This window comes from Sarcophilus harrisii, chromosome 5 (genome assembly GCF_902635505.1).
Source record: "Sarcophilus harrisii chromosome 5, mSarHar1.11, whole genome shotgun sequence".
In the NCBI taxonomy this organism is placed as follows: Eukaryota; Metazoa; Chordata; class Mammalia; order Dasyuromorphia; family Dasyuridae; genus Sarcophilus; species Sarcophilus harrisii.
The window spans coordinates 244325511-244342806 of record NC_045430.1 but is presented as its reverse complement, the minus strand read 5'-3'; the positions used below and the strand labels follow the sequence as shown (position 1 = coordinate 244342806).

Here is a 17296-nt window from a genome sequence, read left to right as displayed (position 1 = left end):
ATGCAGAAAAAGCATTTGAAAATGACAAAGAAATAGCATTTGCAAGATCTTTATAGTAACCCAATTTTTCTTTCAGATCTGGTGTTCTGAACTGACTGAAGAAAGCTGGATGTTCTCTTACCATCATGTCATATACCTCAGGGTGAGATCTGTTATTATCATATTTTATCCTAGATTTCCCCAACTGAAGATCACTTTCCTTTGCAGGATAACAAAGCAAGATAAGAAATAAGTGGTTTTGATCTTTAGTATTCTTGATGTTATTTTTGTAAGATGACAATACTCTTTGGAATTCATTTTATTTACCATTTACTTTATCTTTTGAATATGCCTTTTAAAATTGTGTTATTCAAGATTTCTCTATTCAAACATGGCTATTTTGAGAATATCCTTTTACTTTCTTAATAGAGTCATTTGTGCTTGTGTCCTTAGAATTTTGTTTTTCAAGGCATCCTAAGAATCTTAAGCTAATCACACACAAAATGGTAGACACAGAATGACACTTGAGCTTCCCATTAATAGAATGTTGATCAGACTGTGCTTGACCTTTCTCTATTCTCCATGAACTCTAGGAAGGCCTCTTCTATCAGGGTTTTCAAACTGTTCCTGGGTGGTCCTATCATCTTCTTGTATGGCATGACAGATTCTTTTTTCTAGGAGCCTAATAATCTATTATAGAATTTTGCTAGGGTTAAATAATAAACTCTTTGTTCTAGAATTTACCCTTTTATCCTTTAAAAAAATTGACATCCCTGTTTGTTTCTAACCCTGTGGCATTTTTACTATTCCCTGTAATTCCTCATAGATCATTGGTAACAATCTATCTCTTCATGCATAAAAGTTTAGAATTCTGAAACATAATTTACTTTAGTTGAGTAACTTGAATTTATTTAAAGGCATGAAGTTTTCTTTTAATATGCTGGGCTTTCCTGTTAGATAATTTATCCTACTTTTCTCCCAAAAAATGATTCTCCTCAATGGTGAAGAAAGAAGCAAAATAATGAATAGTTCTTATTTTTCAATACCATCTACCAACATTACACTTTTTAGACTGAATCTTTTCTTTGCATGGCCTATATGATAAAAAGGCTTTTGCATTAGCCTTTAATAGTGTCCCAAAGTTTTAGACCATTTAGATTTCTTAAAAGTATTCTTAGACATCTATGACACTTGTTAATTGGTTCCCAATAAAAACCAAACTTTAGATGAATTGTTACAGTTATAATTAGTTTTATATATAAATAACAATTTAATAAATGAAACACATTCCTGAGTGGCTAAAATTCAGATGAAAAAAGTTTAGAATTTATCTTTCCATAGATGGTAAAAATAAAAAAATAAAGTCAAGAAGGAATGCTAATCAGCTTAAAATATAAAGATCTGAGATACGAAACTCCTCAACATTCTTTGAGGTCTGTGCAGAGCTAAAATATATTGGGGGGAAAAAAATCCAGTGATCACACTAGAAATGACAAGTGGAAAAGGTTAATTCTTCGCCCTTTCCCCCCTCCCCCCAGTATCTCCTGTCTTAAATGAAAATCTATGGAGAGATAATTATGAGTTTTTGGTTTTGTTCCCTAACAAATAACCCCTCCAAAAGGAAAAATTACACTATGCAGTAGTAGGGATAGTATAATCCACCTGAATATAATTCTCAAGGGGGACACAGTAACGCAAAGTACTGGAACAATTAGGGGAGGGGCAAACAAATGGTCAAGAGTTGGCACCTAGGGGTTTAGAAACCAATTTTCCTAACAATCTTCTTAAAAAGACAAGAAGAACAAGATAAATAACAGGGCACTGGTTTTGAGATTTCATTTTTGTTGTTTTCTAATCCTTTGTATTATAAAAGTACGTAGGTAGAACAATTAATCTGATGCCTCCTTGATCTTTACTTAGGTTATTAAATATCCAAAAGAGAAGATTACAATTTTTTTTAAATATATATAAGTATGCTACTATATGCAGTTCAACTCAAAAGACAACTCAAACTGGGCATCAGGTACAGGGACTTGTCTGGGGATTGAAGTAATGATTGGAAAACATGTCATTATAGCAAACACCTGGGACCATATGTGTGTTGGTGACAGTAATGTGGTTAAGGTGTGATGATACTGATGGATAACTTCATATGAGGCTATACAGAAAGACATCAATCTCTTCAAAATGCTTCTCTTTCCCCTCTAATAGAATCACTCACAATAGGGTCATCAGAATTTCATTCATGAGAACCTTCTTCAAGTCAATTAAACATTTACTGAATGCAATGTTTCAGAAATTTGAATCATTCCCTTTAAAATTGTTTGAGTGTGTGTGTGTATGTAAGTAAATCTACTTTCTAAATCTATAGATGATGTTGGTTTTCAAAATCTCTAAAATAAAATGTTTATGTCTTCTTATCCTTTAGAAATCAGGTCTTCCTTTCTTGATTATAATTAGGTAAAATAAGTTCTCAAACATTATTGCCTTGGTAAGAGTTTTGTGTTTTGTATCAATAATATCAGCCATTTCCTCTATCTGGTTATGTGTTATATAAGGGACTTGCATCAGGGAAGGAAAAAAGGAACAATTACTTACCAAGTGCCTATTATATGCCAGACACTGTGCGCAGAACTTTACAAATATTGTCTCATTTGATCCCCAAAACAATTCTGGGAGACCACTGCTAGCTACTTCATAATGATCCCTTTTGATTTGTCCCTCTTTTTATCTACATCTAAAAGCTCTCTTCATCATGCTTCCTCCCTTCCAGGATATTTCTGCACAGACATTTATTTGGCTATTGCTATGTTCTAGTAATGAGTTTAGTGTCACTTTCAGAAATACTTATATGAAGCTGTTGGTTGTCCTACAATCTTCAAGAGGACCAAAATGACACCATTATGTTAGAGTAAAGCTAGTGTCCTGACTGTGGCTGATGAGACCTATACAAGCTTGGAATCTTCTGTCACAAGTTGGACATAAATAGTTCCTGTGAACATTTGAGATAGATTCACTAACTCTGTACATCTCACATATCTTCGGAGCTAATTCAATTCTTCTTTGCTCACAGAGCATAGCACTTCCTTTGATGAAGGCATAACATGCAGGGTGGTCCTGTGCCAATGTCTCCCATGTCATACAATCAAATCTAAACTTAAGAGAGACCTTGAGAGTGTCCTTGAATTGCGTTTTTTGACCCCTTGTGATTGCTTACCAGGTATCAGTTCTCCACAAGATAATCTTTTTGGCAAGCACATATTTGGTGTTCGAACAATGTGGCCAGCCCAATGAAGTTATGCCCTCTGCAGTAGACCTGGAAGGCTGGGCAATTTAATCTGAGAAAGGGCCTGTGTCTGGTGTCTTATCCTGCCAGGGGATCTTCAGAATCTTCAGACAATAAATGGAAGTCATTCATTTTCTTGCCATGAAGCTGGTATACTGTCTGGGTTTTATAGGCAGCATACAATGATGGAGTCAGCACAAGGTTCTGTAGACTTCCAGTCTGGTAGTCTAAGACCTCTCCTCTCATACACTTTCCTTTGGAGCCTCCCAAACATTGAGCTAGTTCTGGCAATGCCTGTGCCAACCTCATTCTCAATGGGTATAGCCCTGGAAAGTATACAGCCAAGGTAAGCAAACTTTTATGTAGCATTCAAAACTTCTCCATTTGCTGTGTGGTGCTGTGTTTCTTTGTTGTTAACTGTTAGGCCAAAATTAGCATAAGCAGCAGAGACTCAATCCATATTTTGTTGCATGTCAGCTTCAGAGGCTACATTAAGAGCCCAATCATCTGCAAAGAAAAAATCATGCACTAATACTTCCTCCACCTTAGTTTTGCCTTGTAACCTTTTCAAGTGGAAGAATTGACTATTTGCGCAGTAGCTGTTTTTGATACCATATTTGTCCTCATTGAAGGAATTTTGACAACATGGCTGAAAACATCTTGCAATAAAATCTTAAACTTATCCTCTTACATGAGCATATAGACATCCAAAGACCTAAGTATTGTTTCTCTGACTCCTCAATTATTTACTCCTGTAAATTAACAGACATTTTTTTGCACCAGAAGAAGGAATTCTCTCCTATGTTGTTGTCATTGAAAAAAATTTCCTGAAATTTCTTCTATATAGTTTACTGAACCTCTACCGATAGCTCCTGACAAGTAGCATAAGTAGCTCAGATAAGTCTTACCTTTTGATGTTTACTTTACCAGTTCAAAATGTACAAAGGAAATGGAAAACTTTAAAGAGCTGAGAAAGAGTACAGTAATCATAGGGGCTAGAAAGCCTACTTCTCAATAAAAACAAAATTCCGTGTATCCACAGAACTGAACCAATATTTACCACAGGTCATTTAAATGACTTATTAGGAAGAACAGAAAACTGAGCAGCAGCACAATAGGGATTGATGTGTGCTATGGAATGATAGTTTCTTCCATGTAACTCTTTCTTTGGAATGTCTGAAACTACTGTAACTATAAGAAAGCAGAGGTGGAGAGTGCCCAGTAGCGAACTGATAGTCAATGACCTAAGTTTTAAGACTCAAGGAAAACTGTTTTATAAGGTAAAAACTTTGAGAAGCATCTTTATACAATGGGTAAGGAATTCAGCCACATTATAGCTTCAGAATCAAGTATAAACTCAAGTAGCTCAACATTTGGCTTACGTTCTTCTGGCTTCATTTCTGTTATCTTTTGCAGCCAATTTTTCCACGTTTGGCAGTCACAAGGCTCATGTGCTTCACCAAGGCACTCCCTGACAGAGGAAAAACAAAAAGCTATTTTAAAAATGTGAGCACTTTTGCAGAGATGAATACATTTTATATTTTTCATATTGTCAACATAAAGATAAGGAAAACAGGTCAGAATTATTCCCATTAATAGATGAGGAAAACAGGTATGAAAGACTGAGGGACTGTTCCGAAGCGACAAAATAAATCCATGACAAATTAGCAAAGTAAAAACAGCTATTCAGCACCGTAAGGTTTGGAAGTGCCATGCATACAAATCATTTTATCCTTACAGTAGGTAATATTATTATCATCCCCAATTTAGAGATAAGCAAAGCTAAGAGGAGTTAAATGATTTGTCCAGATCACACAGCTAAAAAGTGTTTGAGGCTAAATTTGAATTTAGGTCTTTTTGATCCTAGGCTCAGTGTCCTATTCGTTGTGCCATTGAGCTGCCTATGAAGGGCTTAGGGATCAAACCCTCTAAGTTTAGAAAATTTTGAAAAATTCTCCAATTACCTAATTATTAGAAATTACCTAATATTAATATAACCCATTTGTTTGATTAAAAACTATAAATTTTTATTGGTTAATAAGTTCAACTATCATTGATATTTAAGTCAACCTTAGGAGGCTAATGTAGTTTTAAGGAGTTTTTTTGGTCATTGGCACTAGTGAAATTTGGAGTCACATATAACTTACATTTCGATAATTTTTCACATATTATATAATGTGAAATTTCTTAATGCAAGAAAAAAACCAATACCTCAAGTCACTCATTGGTACTAAGATAGCCACAGTAAAGAACACTCAAATATACCACCTGGGAAACCATTATGCCATTGTCTAATTCAATGATAATTCCCTAAAATAAATGTTTGTGCTCATTTGGAAGAGTTTCTCTAACTTCTCTTAACTCACAACTTTTCTAGGAAAAGTAAAAGGTTGTTTTGGAGGTAATAGTAATAATAATAATAATAACCTCTTTTACATTTTATTCATGTAACAGTTAGTTAATAATTACTTAAAAATTAAATGAGTCTCTAACTTATATTTTATAGAATTTTAAACTAAAAAAACAGATAAAATGGATACTAATTAGTTTAATGTCATTAAGGTCTTCAACTTAAATGCTGTTAAAGATGGATATATGTGTGAGTGTGGAATATAAGAAATGAAGTATGAAATATGAATTTCACATGAATATCATGCCTAAAATATATTATATATTTGTAGGTTCAAAAAAGAGGAGGAAGTGGTTCACTAAGCTTATGGAACTCTGAATGCATAATCATCCTGACCTTAAGCATCAGAAGATTTCTATTTATAAAATGGCAGATCACAAAGCACATGCATAAACCTTTTCAAACTATAGACCATCTTTGGAAGAGGGAAGGGGCAAAAAATAATATTTGGAACTCAAATAATAGGTCATATAGTCAGAAAAATAGTGTAGGATGATGCAAAAGCTCCAGCATTTTATTATCTTTCTTTTTTTCCCTATGGGTATACAGCTCTCATTTTCTATACAACAAAGGTTCAGTTCCAAGCACACTGCTGTTTAGCATTGATAATGAAAACCAAAACTATTTTCATAATATAATAAAGCCAAAACTATTTTTCAAGACTAATAATCAAGATGATTTTAATTTCTCATATGGTAAATGATTAATAAATACTTGTTTATGACAAAGTCAAGGGATAAAATGTATTTATTTAAGAAATTTAATTTACAATCAATTTTGCTAGAAGAAACTAATTTGAATAGTAATAATAAAGGTAAATTTAAGTTGACTCATATTAGCATATACTATACTAAAAGATATACTACAGCAGAACTATGACTAGATGGTGTTTTTTGTCTTTAATAAGGGATAAAATTATATTTATACCAAAGAATGGTTTTAAAATAAGTTTCTTTCTGATTTATTAGCAGTAAATGTTTTATTTGTATACCTACTTTATACTTATATACATAGGATCACGTATATTTCTTGGGATGAAAAGAAGTCATGAGTGAGAAAAGTTTAAGAAGCCTTGATTTAGACAATAACAAAGACAAATGTGGATATCAACAATGAACAATAAATTATTTCTACCACATGCAAATTTGGTATAGGATTAAAGATTGTATGAACACCAAAAATAATGTTCTGATATAAATAAGGAAAATATTTAAAAGAGTTGAAATTTCTAGAACTTTCTTAAAAATGCTTCTTTTGTCAAGAGGCCCAGGCTTCTCTAAGGATATGAGCAGTGCAAGGACAAATTCAGGTCTTTTCTCAGTCTAGCCAGAATAAAAAGCTCTCTTGCTGTATAAGATCACTGGGAACATCACTGAATCAGTTAGGAGGCTTGTTCCTTTATTATATGTGCATGTAACATAGTAATGCACTTATATATTTCCAGTCTCCACTTTTCATCTGCTGCCCAGCCTGGTTTTACCTCCAGAGAATAAGGTGCACTCCCGGTTTAGCTCATCATCTCTAAGCTCACTATGCTTCTGTTCAAGCTCTGACAGATTCCATCTTTCCTGCGACTGGAGAATGGAGACCCAAATTCCTCCCGATGCTGCCTTTTCAGAAGGACAAAGCTTGGGTCTCCAGTTGTAGTTCTAACAGGTTTAAATTTTGTGGAATCAGATGTCTCTGTGCCAGGTACAACTCGGAGTCCTGTCCTTTCTATGCTGTCTACTTTCCTTCCTCTTTTTGTATGTTGTCTTCCTCTTTAGATAGTAAGCAATTTTGGGGGAGAAGAGAATTCTTTATTTTTTGTATCTCCATAGGAGATAGGAATGGAATAAGGAGCTTGGCATGTCATAAGCACTTAAAAAATGTTTGTTGGATTGGACTGGGTCCCATAATGAGACACATCTAGGTGAAATAATACTTAGTAGTAAATTGAGTACGTAAAAAGGATTATAAAAGAAAAGAGTACCTTGAATTCTGGGGAAAAAAAGCAAGAAGGAAAGACACTGCCACTGAATGCAACTAAATATCTTTTGCGTTGGGGGGGGGGGGGGGGGGGGGGGGGGGGGGGGGAGAAGAAATGACCTATTTCAATTAACTCCCCTTACCATACCTTGGAGCTTCCCCAAAGCTTTTTGGGGAATGGAGGAAGGGGGAAGATACACCCTTCTTTATATGCCCAATTTTTTTTTTTAGCACAGTGCCTGACACATAGTGGGCACTTAATTTATGTTTACTGAATCTGAGTATATCAAGATGAAATGATCAGAAGGATGCTGAGAAAATCTAGAAATAATATCTTTTAAGGAGCAACAGAAGAAACTGGGAAAGTTTGGATCAGAGAAGACACTAATTGATAAAAGCAGATGATCTCAAGTTCATTAGCATTCTCTGGATTTCTTTGATTTTATATTGAGGGTTAGGAGAGTGTTGAAAAGACTGAGGGTTAGGAGAGTGTTGAAAAGACAAGAGCTAAATAAACTGATTTATAAAATAAATCATAAACTATTCATCTCTTTGTAAGTATTGAAAAGAAGGAAGAACTAACAGGGATGTTGTATATAAGACTCTTGTATTGGGTATGAAATTGGAATCAGTTGGTTCTAAAATGCAAAATAAGAAAACTAATTTGATAGGTGTAGTAGCTCCATCAAAGAATATGTTAGCATAGGTAACTGGTACTGAATGGAAGAATAAGAAAAAAGTGACTAGGAAATCTATGGCTAAACTTGGAGTAAGAATTGAAAATTGATTTTAATTCTCTTTTAAAGGTTTAGTCAAGCTAGATTCAAAATTCCCCAGTAAATTTTATTCAAGTAACCTCAATTCATTCACAAATCTATTCTCGTGATTCAGTTAAGTTCAAGTCACTGGTTTCAAATTCTAGTATAGTAACTTGTCTCACTTCATCCACCACCTATATCCTGAAGAAACTAGCTGAGCTTTTTATCTAGTTGATTGGATGTTGTCCTTTGTTCTTGAAGAGGACCAGAATGACATCACTATGTTAGAGTTAAGTCAGACCAATATGTGCTCAGAATGTGCTGCCACAGGTCAGACACAAATGGTTCCTATTAACATTTAGGGTGGCTTCTGTAACTCTGTGCATCTCACGTTTCTTTTGAGCTAAGTCAATTCTGCTTTTCTCATAGAGCACAATACCTTCTCTGATGAGGGCACACTCTCTGGGCAGTCCCGTGCCAGCGTCTCCCATGTCAAACAAGTGATCCTAAAGTTCTTGAGATCTTGAAAGTGTCCTTGTATTGCTTTTTCTGACCACCTTGTAAGCACTAACCAGTTGGTTCTCCATATTTTTTTTTTTTTTAAGCAAGCATACATTTAGCATTCAATCATTAGCATTCAATTCCATTGTGAAGGGAATCTCCACCCTAGTACTGTCTGCCTTGGTAACTTCAACTGCTACCCACTTAATTCAAATTCAAGTTAATCCACTTAAAATCATTAGAATCTACATCCAAGTCTGCAAACTAATACTAACCCCAGGATTACTCCAATGTCACAAAGAAAGTAAAGGGGATGAGCAGAAATTGTTGTGTCCTGCTTTCTAAAGCCTCCAAGTTGGGGTAACAAAATGTAACACTGCTTTCTAAAACCCCCCACACCGGCATGATTAAAATATTTCTTCTTAGTGGAGAAGTGATAAGGCAGGACTCCTGAGGATAGTGGAAAAATGGAGTCCATTTATTTCAAGGACTTTCCCCTTTATATAACGTAACAAAAACAACACTGCTCATGTGGGACCACATAAACAACTTGCTATTGTACAGAGTTTGCCACTTGATATCACTCTGCTTCAATCTCAACACAGGTTGTCACTGCTCCCTGACTTCTCAGGAAGGCCAAGAGCCTTTGGAGGAGATGGGGAGCTAAATCAGACATTGTCAGCAGGTTCCCTCTGGGCTGAAGGATCTTATACCTTACCCAGAGTTTCCCCACTGACTGTGAACCTCTACAAGAAATGAATTAATCCACATCCTCATTAAAATGTCTACCAAGTAGGAGGAACAAGAAGTGATGTTACCTAGTTAATTGTTATAAAAGACTGTTGGACCTTAATAGCGTCTTTTGTCATGAGAGCAAATTCTGTTGTTTTAGCCTAACAAATAAAGTGATTAGTTTGAAATCCTGTCTTAGTTAAGCTTTAATTTTTGGCTGTAGGTTCTGTGTCAAAGAATAAAGGTCCTTAAAAAACAGAGAGGTAGGAGACATTGGTGGGGTGATGAAGGAATTGCCTCTTAGAATGGACTATACTGATTTTGAATGATCTTCCCAAAGCTTTTCAAATATCGTTTTGAGAAAGAATAACTGTTGCCATCTGGTACATAAGTTATTATTGTCTTTGGAAAACAATTTTTGTTCTTTTTTGGGAATATACAAAACCAAAATCGTGCATTAATTTGTGAAGATGTTATAGTTCCATTGTACATAAAAACTGATATTTGTGACCTACCTTTGTCTTTAATCTATACTATGTCTGTAATCAAAGACATTTTGTTGAAATTCAAGAAATCTTTATCAGAGAAATTTGTTGCAAAGATGTTTTCCCCCACTTAATTTCCCCTTCTAATCGTAGGAAAACTGGATTTGTTTAAACAAAAAATTTAAATTTCATATAATTAAAATTGTCCATTTTATCATCAACCCTTTAGTCATGAATTATTTCCCTACCCATGATCTAATTTGTTTATATGCCATGACTTCTTATACATAGGTTACATATAGCATCCTTTTGAAGCTTATCTTGGTATAAGATATGAGGTGAAGACCTGAACATAATTTCTGCCACAATGATGTGTATTTTTCCCCAGAAGGTTTTTTTTGGTTTTGTTTTGTTTTTTACAAACAAATGAATCCTGTAGGTGGAGTCTTTAGATGAACAGAAAACTAAGCTACTTAGTTCTGTTTGCTTCTATATGTTGAATACCTTATCTTGTTCGACTGATTGATGTATTTTTTTTTAACTTGCACCAAAGTGTTTTGAGAATTATTTGTTTTTCCTCCTTTCCACTTTTGGCCTTCAGATTTTTTAACTCTTGTGCCTTTAAATGAAATTTTGTTATTTTTTCCCTAGTTTTTACAAAATAATTGGTATGGCATTAAATTAAATTAATTTAGGTATCACTGTGATTTTTCTAATATTAGCTCATTCATTCCATGAGAAATTAATATTTATTCAATAATTTAAGTCTGTCTTCACTTCCATAAAAAAGGGGCTTCATAGTTGTATTTATATAGTTCTTGTGTATATCTTATATATGATAGATTTCTAATGGAATCTTTCTATCTCTTCCTGCAGATTTATATTGACATGTATAAATACCAAGATCAGTGGTTCTCAAACTTTTGTTCTCAGTATCTTCATGTTGTTAAAAAAAACTATTGAGGATCATAGTTGTTTACTATATTAGAAATAAAAATGATTTTGAATTTGTAAACCCTCTAAAAGGGTTTCAGAGACCCCCAACAATTCTTTGGACTACACTTTGAGGACCACTGAAAGATGATAAAGTCTTATTATTTTCAGATATAAAAGGAACTAATTCAAATATTAAAGCATAAGGGTCATTCCTTCATTAATAAATGGTAAAAACATATGAACAGGCAGTTCAAATGCAAGATACCTGTAGATGTATGAAAAAAATGTTCCAAATTGCTAATAATTAGAGAAATATAAGTTAGAGCGATTGAGAATCCAAGTCATATCAATAAGACTTAGGAAAAGATAATTAAAAAAAAAGGAGGGGCTGCAGAAAATCAGAAACACTGATACACTACTGGAAAACCTATATGACACCCACTCTGGATAGCAACTTGGAACTTTGTAACAATCATTTCCCCCCTAACCCCTCCCCCCCCAAAAAAAATCAATTAAAAAAAAATGCATGTTCTTTGAACAAACTGTACCACTGCTAGGTTTATTCCCCAAAGACACTACTGACATATAAAAGATCCCAAATATACAAAAATATTTATAACAGCTCTTTCAGTGATACCAAGAAACTGGAAATTAACCATATAGGGAGATGGTTTAAAAATTGTATTATGTCCACTGTAGTATAAGAAATGAGAAAAAAAAAAGATGACTTCAAAAAGACAAGGAAAAACTTGTATGAATTGATATAGTGAAATGAGCAGAACCAGAAGAATAATGTATACTATTAACATCAGCATTGGGAAAACAAACAATTTTAAAAGATTTAAGAACACTAATGGATAAACCATGATTCCAGAATAATGATAATGGAAAATACTCCTCCCACCCCTGTCAGTTATAAGAAATAAAATTTTAAATGTGACAGAGGTGGGAATTTGTTCTGGTTGATTGTGCTGAGGTGATAATATGCTTCTGTATTTCTTTCTTATTTTTTTCAGTGAGCAGAGAAAAGTGAGAGCAAGAAAAACAATATAAATGATAATTGAAAAATTTTTTTAGAAAGAGTAAAAGGAAAACATAAGAATTAACTATATGAAGTTGAAGTTTTTATTGTCTTTGTACCTGTGAGACAATCTAGATTAAATATAGCCAATCTTCAACTTTTTGGGGGAGGAGAAGATAAGATGAGGAATAAAGGACTAGAGTGAGATGTTCCAGAAAATGGAGGAAAGTAAAAAATACAAATATTGATACCTAGGAGGTTAGATTCCTGTGACCACCAAATACTGTAATCTTCCTCTTTAACTAGAGATTGCTGAAAACATACTTTTCGGCATACAGTTTTCTATTTCAAAACATTAATTCTGATAACCTATAATTTTCTTAACATAGTAACCATGAAACAACCAATAAAATGCAGACATAGAGGAGGCAATGCCAGTGTGGACAGAGAGTGGGACAAGGGCTGCTATGTCAAAAGAACCCCAGATAAAAAAATAAATAAAAGGAGAAACACCTGCCATTGAACTCTTTACCCACTGCATTGTTCCCTAATAAAACACACATGACCCTAGTATCCTGATATCCAGCCTGGGCAACTTAGACAAGTCTGGTCTGGACCTCCCCAGACTCCTTTGGGATGAGCCAAGTTGCTCTGATTCCTGGCAGAGGGAGGCAGATGGCCAACAAGGGGAGTGTAACCACCATTTCATGTACACATAAACTTAGTCACTTCTTCATTTTCCCCACAATTCTTTCACTGCTCACTTGAGAGTTCACTTTAGCATTTTCTGGAATGGATCCACTAACATTTTTATGAGAACTTTCTTCCTTTTTCTGGATAAAAGTGAAAATGAGGTTATTAATAAAATCAAGAACTCTTGAAGAAAGTTAAAACATGAGAATAAAGGACTGACTACATTAGATTGTAAGCTGCTTGAAGGCAGGAACTAATATTTGAATTCATTCCCCCTACCTTGCCCCACTGCTCCCCCAGCAGTAATACAACTGCTAGGTGCTAAATACACATGGTGAATAAATTACAAAGTACTTCATAGCTTATATTTTGCTTTAAATTTCTGCAAATGCTCTTTCCCTCTACTAACTGAATGAGTGAAGAAAGCACTTATTAAAAATAAGTTACCGTTTTAAAGAAGTAACTAACCAATTCAACAAAGTACTGTGATTCAGGGAAAGAAGACTTTCCCAGTGATTCATCTGCAGGAATTATCCCCAGAAGGTCATAATCCAGAACTATATAATTACCAATTAAGTCCATTCAAATGTTCCCACTAAATATTTGATATTCAACTTTATATAGATAGCAATCAGGTAATATTTTTAAACAAACAAAACTCAGAACTTATGACTTTGAGTAGAGACACCTTATATGTGTACACACAAACCCACCATCATGCTTTCAGAATTGACTCTAATTGAAACAAAAAGGTTTTTGGGATTAACAGTCTTTATCAAAAATTATTCAGCCCAGAGGCACCTAACAGGTTATATTTTATTAATAAAAATCTTTACAAAATAATCCTAAAATTTGAATAATTTAGCTTAATTAGGATGCCACCTCAAATTCTCTAATTCAGCAGAAGAAAATTTATAACAGGAAATAGAATTGAATCTCATGCATATTAGCTTCATTAACATTATGCTATATCTCACCAGCAGAAATAGGATACTATACCCTGAAAACTGATGAAGAGTTACCAAAGTTGGTTAACTGTAGAACCAGATTATGAGCTTAGTTCTATAAAGTACTTTCAGGATTTTGTGTTTTGTTTTTTTTTTTTGTTAAGTAACTTCCTATCTTTGTTCTGAGGTGAAAAGTTAAAATATTTCATTCTTTATGGCAGCCAGGGGGCGCCAGGTGTGTAGAGGGCTGGACCTGGAGACGAGAAGACTTTCCTGACTTCAAATCTGGCCACTGGGAAAGTACCTGCCTCGGTTTCCTCATCTATAAAATAAGCTAGAGAAGACATGGCAAACCGCTACAGTGGCTCTTCTGAGAAAACCACAAATGAGTCAGAGTCAGACAAAATGGGAAGGAACTATAAAAATGACAAGCTTATGTTTTTTTTCTCCTTGATTCTCTCCAGACTTATCTCTTTTCCAGTCTCTTAATTTTTCTCACAGTATTCTCCTTAAGCCTCTTCAATCCTTTATTTTTCCTATGCATTCCGTATGGGCTTTTAAGTTACATACATATCACAGCAAATTCATGCTTACTGAATTTAAGTAGAGACACATTTTTGTCTTCATTCTGGCCCAGACCTTAGCTCATATGCACAACTCAATTGGTAATTATAAAAAATGTAACACCTCACTACTACTGTCTTCTCATGTCATTTTGCAATCCCCCAATTCACTCTCCATCACCAAACCAAAACCATCTCTGATGGTTGCAAAAATCATAACAAAAAAATCTAATTCCTCACTGCTATTATTTTACCCTAGCCTGTATCTGACTTGGCAACATATGAGGAGGCAACAGTATCATCTCTTTCATGAATCTCCTTATCTGGACACTTAATGCTATATACACTGGTTAGATGGCTGCTCGAAATACACCTCTAAGTTATGAAGATGGTGATATAACTTGTAAAAAGCTGGTTCCTTTTTCATACCTACTGGGTATAGAAATCTAATCAATTTCTAGATTGTAACTAAAGCTGAGTGTAATGCATCTGGGGTCCATTAATACAACCCCAGTGTATTCTAGAAAGGAGCAGAAGCAGTAAGAGCAAGTCTAGAGTTCTTCATATAATTTCAATGTCCTTTCTGGAATCTGATAGCAGAGAAACAAATATAGTAAGGTCTAGGATTATAATCTGTAATCACCATCAATTAATACTTTTTTTTGAGATTATGTAGTTGGTAAAATCTTTATCCATGATACATATTTTAAAGATAATTTTGATAAACATAAAATATTCCTTCTTTTTTTTGTTTTCAGTTCAAATATTTATTAAACTTAATATTTAAAAAAATTCATAAATATAAAATGTTAAGAGCTTAATCCAAGTATTAGAATGTGATGGCTAGACAAAATTTTATTAAAATCTATATTTTTGTATATTAACAGACTAATATATTCTACTAACCAGCAGAAGAGATGTCCTTTTCCACAATCAACAGCAGGAGCACTCAGCAATGGGAAGCTGAGCGAGTCAGAACCAGATGTATTTGACCCCTGCTTTGTTAGTCTGACAGCCCTCTCACAGCCTGGTGTAGGACACCATTTAATTGCAGGATTATTTTCAACAAAGGCCTGAGTGAAAGAAAATAACACAGAAAATCATTTTAATTTGTAAGAATCAACTCTAAATCTTTACATGTATGTATGTGCTTTTGTGATAAAGGCTGTCGAACGACACAAAGCCAGATGTTTGAAATAAAATTGAAATAACACTGCCAGATATTTTTTTAAAAGGAAAAAATTATAATCAACTTCACTACTATGGTTTATCATTTAAATATAAAATTATTTCTTTTACCAAGAGACCAGGTAATGATAAACATAAACTATATTTAAGATATAGTTTAATGTGATTGCTTGCTTAAATAAAGCTGATCTCATAAATTTAATATAAAGAACACTTTAACTGTTATCATTATTGCCCAACTAATTGTATTTTTATATCCAAGCAAAAAGGAGGTCAGACTCCCATTGCTCCAGCTGAGTCCCTAGTCTCAAGGGATGATAACAGTGCTCTCCTCCCCAGGGACACAATGAGCCTTGTCCAGTACACAGAGCCCAGGCCCAGAAGGCTGGTCACAGGATAAAAAATTTTCTAGTCTAAACAAAGAAAGTCCAAAGATAGCCCTCAAGCCTGGGCAGGCCCTTTTGCTTCAGTGATAAGGATGGCAGGAAAAGTTAGCTTGGAGCTATCTCTATAACCACTGATTAACACAATACAAGTGAGATCATTGCCTAATGACTAACAAAACTGGCAGACTGCTGGAAAAATGAATCTCCACTAGTAGTAGCAAAGATTATCTCTAATCTCTCCAATATGATATCTTGTTTGTAATAGGTTACTTGAATGTTATCTCTTCTATTAGACTAAGCTCTCTGAAGGCAGGGGCTGTTTTTGCCTTTCTTTCTATGCCCAGTATTCAGCACAGCTCCTAGCATGTAGAGGAACTCTATAAAGGTTTGTTGACTTGACATGCACTTCACTCAAATTTCCAAATGTTCCTCTGCCAATAAACTCCTTCCTGTTTTTTATTGCAATTATAAGTTTTTCATTTCTCAAATTTCAGTATGTGGCTCTTATTCTTTTCTTTTCACTTCTGCCCTTGCCTTCATACTTGGAGACGTTAATATACATGATATTAATGTCTCTCAGAGAATCTTCACTACCATCTTTGATCTTATCTCCACAATTCTATCACCTCTGTTTTCAATCTGCTTTGGCAGCATAAAGGGAAGATCAGATCCCTGCTTCAATTATCAATAGTAACAATTCTACCTTTGTGATCAAGAATTCTGAAATTCTTCTAACCATCATCATCTATCTTTCAACGTCTCTCAGATTGCCTTCTATACCTACTTGTTGCTCTCTGATTCTATGGTTGACTTGCTCTATCCTCACACAAATCCCTTGCCACCTAGTCCTATTCCCAGTAATGCCCTGTCAAATCTTAGGCCCAGGTTACTCTATTGTTCTATGATCCTACTCATATATATCAAAATACTGCAGAAAAAAAGTTGTGTATCCATGTTAAGTAGGTTATTACAATTATTTCATCTCAACAAGTCCCTGACTAAACTTCTCAAAAATCTTTAGTGATCCCTAGGGCCCTCAGAACTAAATAAGGATTTCTCTATTTAACAGTCAAAGCATTCTGTAATATGATTCTTGCTTATCTTTCTAATCTTATTTCATTACATCTCTCCTAGTCAAATTGCACACATGTTCAGCCATATATGATTCTTTCACCATCTTTCATAGGTGAATACATTCCCCAGAGTAAGAATTTACTCTTAATTCCATTCCACATCCTAACACCTTTGACTTTCTTCAAGTCATAATTCTGTTCCTACCTATTACTGGAGTAAATTACAAGCTGCTTCACATGCATTTTTGTTTTCCTTCACAAGCTAATTGTACAATAATTCAGAGTCTGATTCTTTTTGTACAGCAAAATAATGTTTTGGTCATGTATACTTATTGTGTATCTAAGTTATATTTTAATATATTTAACATCT

The 17296-nt window shown here is 34.3% G+C and overlaps 1 protein-coding gene across 3 annotated transcripts in view; it reads right to left on the bottom strand.

Annotated features, from left to right (window-relative positions):
• Positions 1-17296, bottom strand: part of ANKIB1 (ankyrin repeat and IBR domain containing 1) — a 154416-nt gene that overhangs the window by 34601 nt on the left and 102519 nt on the right. For all 3 annotated transcript variants that reach the window (XM_012551293.3, XM_023505116.2, XM_031940003.1), the window contains 2 exons: positions 15186-15352; positions 4648-4736 (listed from right to left, as the gene is read on the bottom strand). In XM_012551293.3, coding sequence (XP_012406747.1) covers positions 4648-4736; positions 15186-15352 — 256 coding nt within the window. The remainder of the gene's footprint in view (positions 1-4647; positions 4737-15185; positions 15353-17296) is intronic.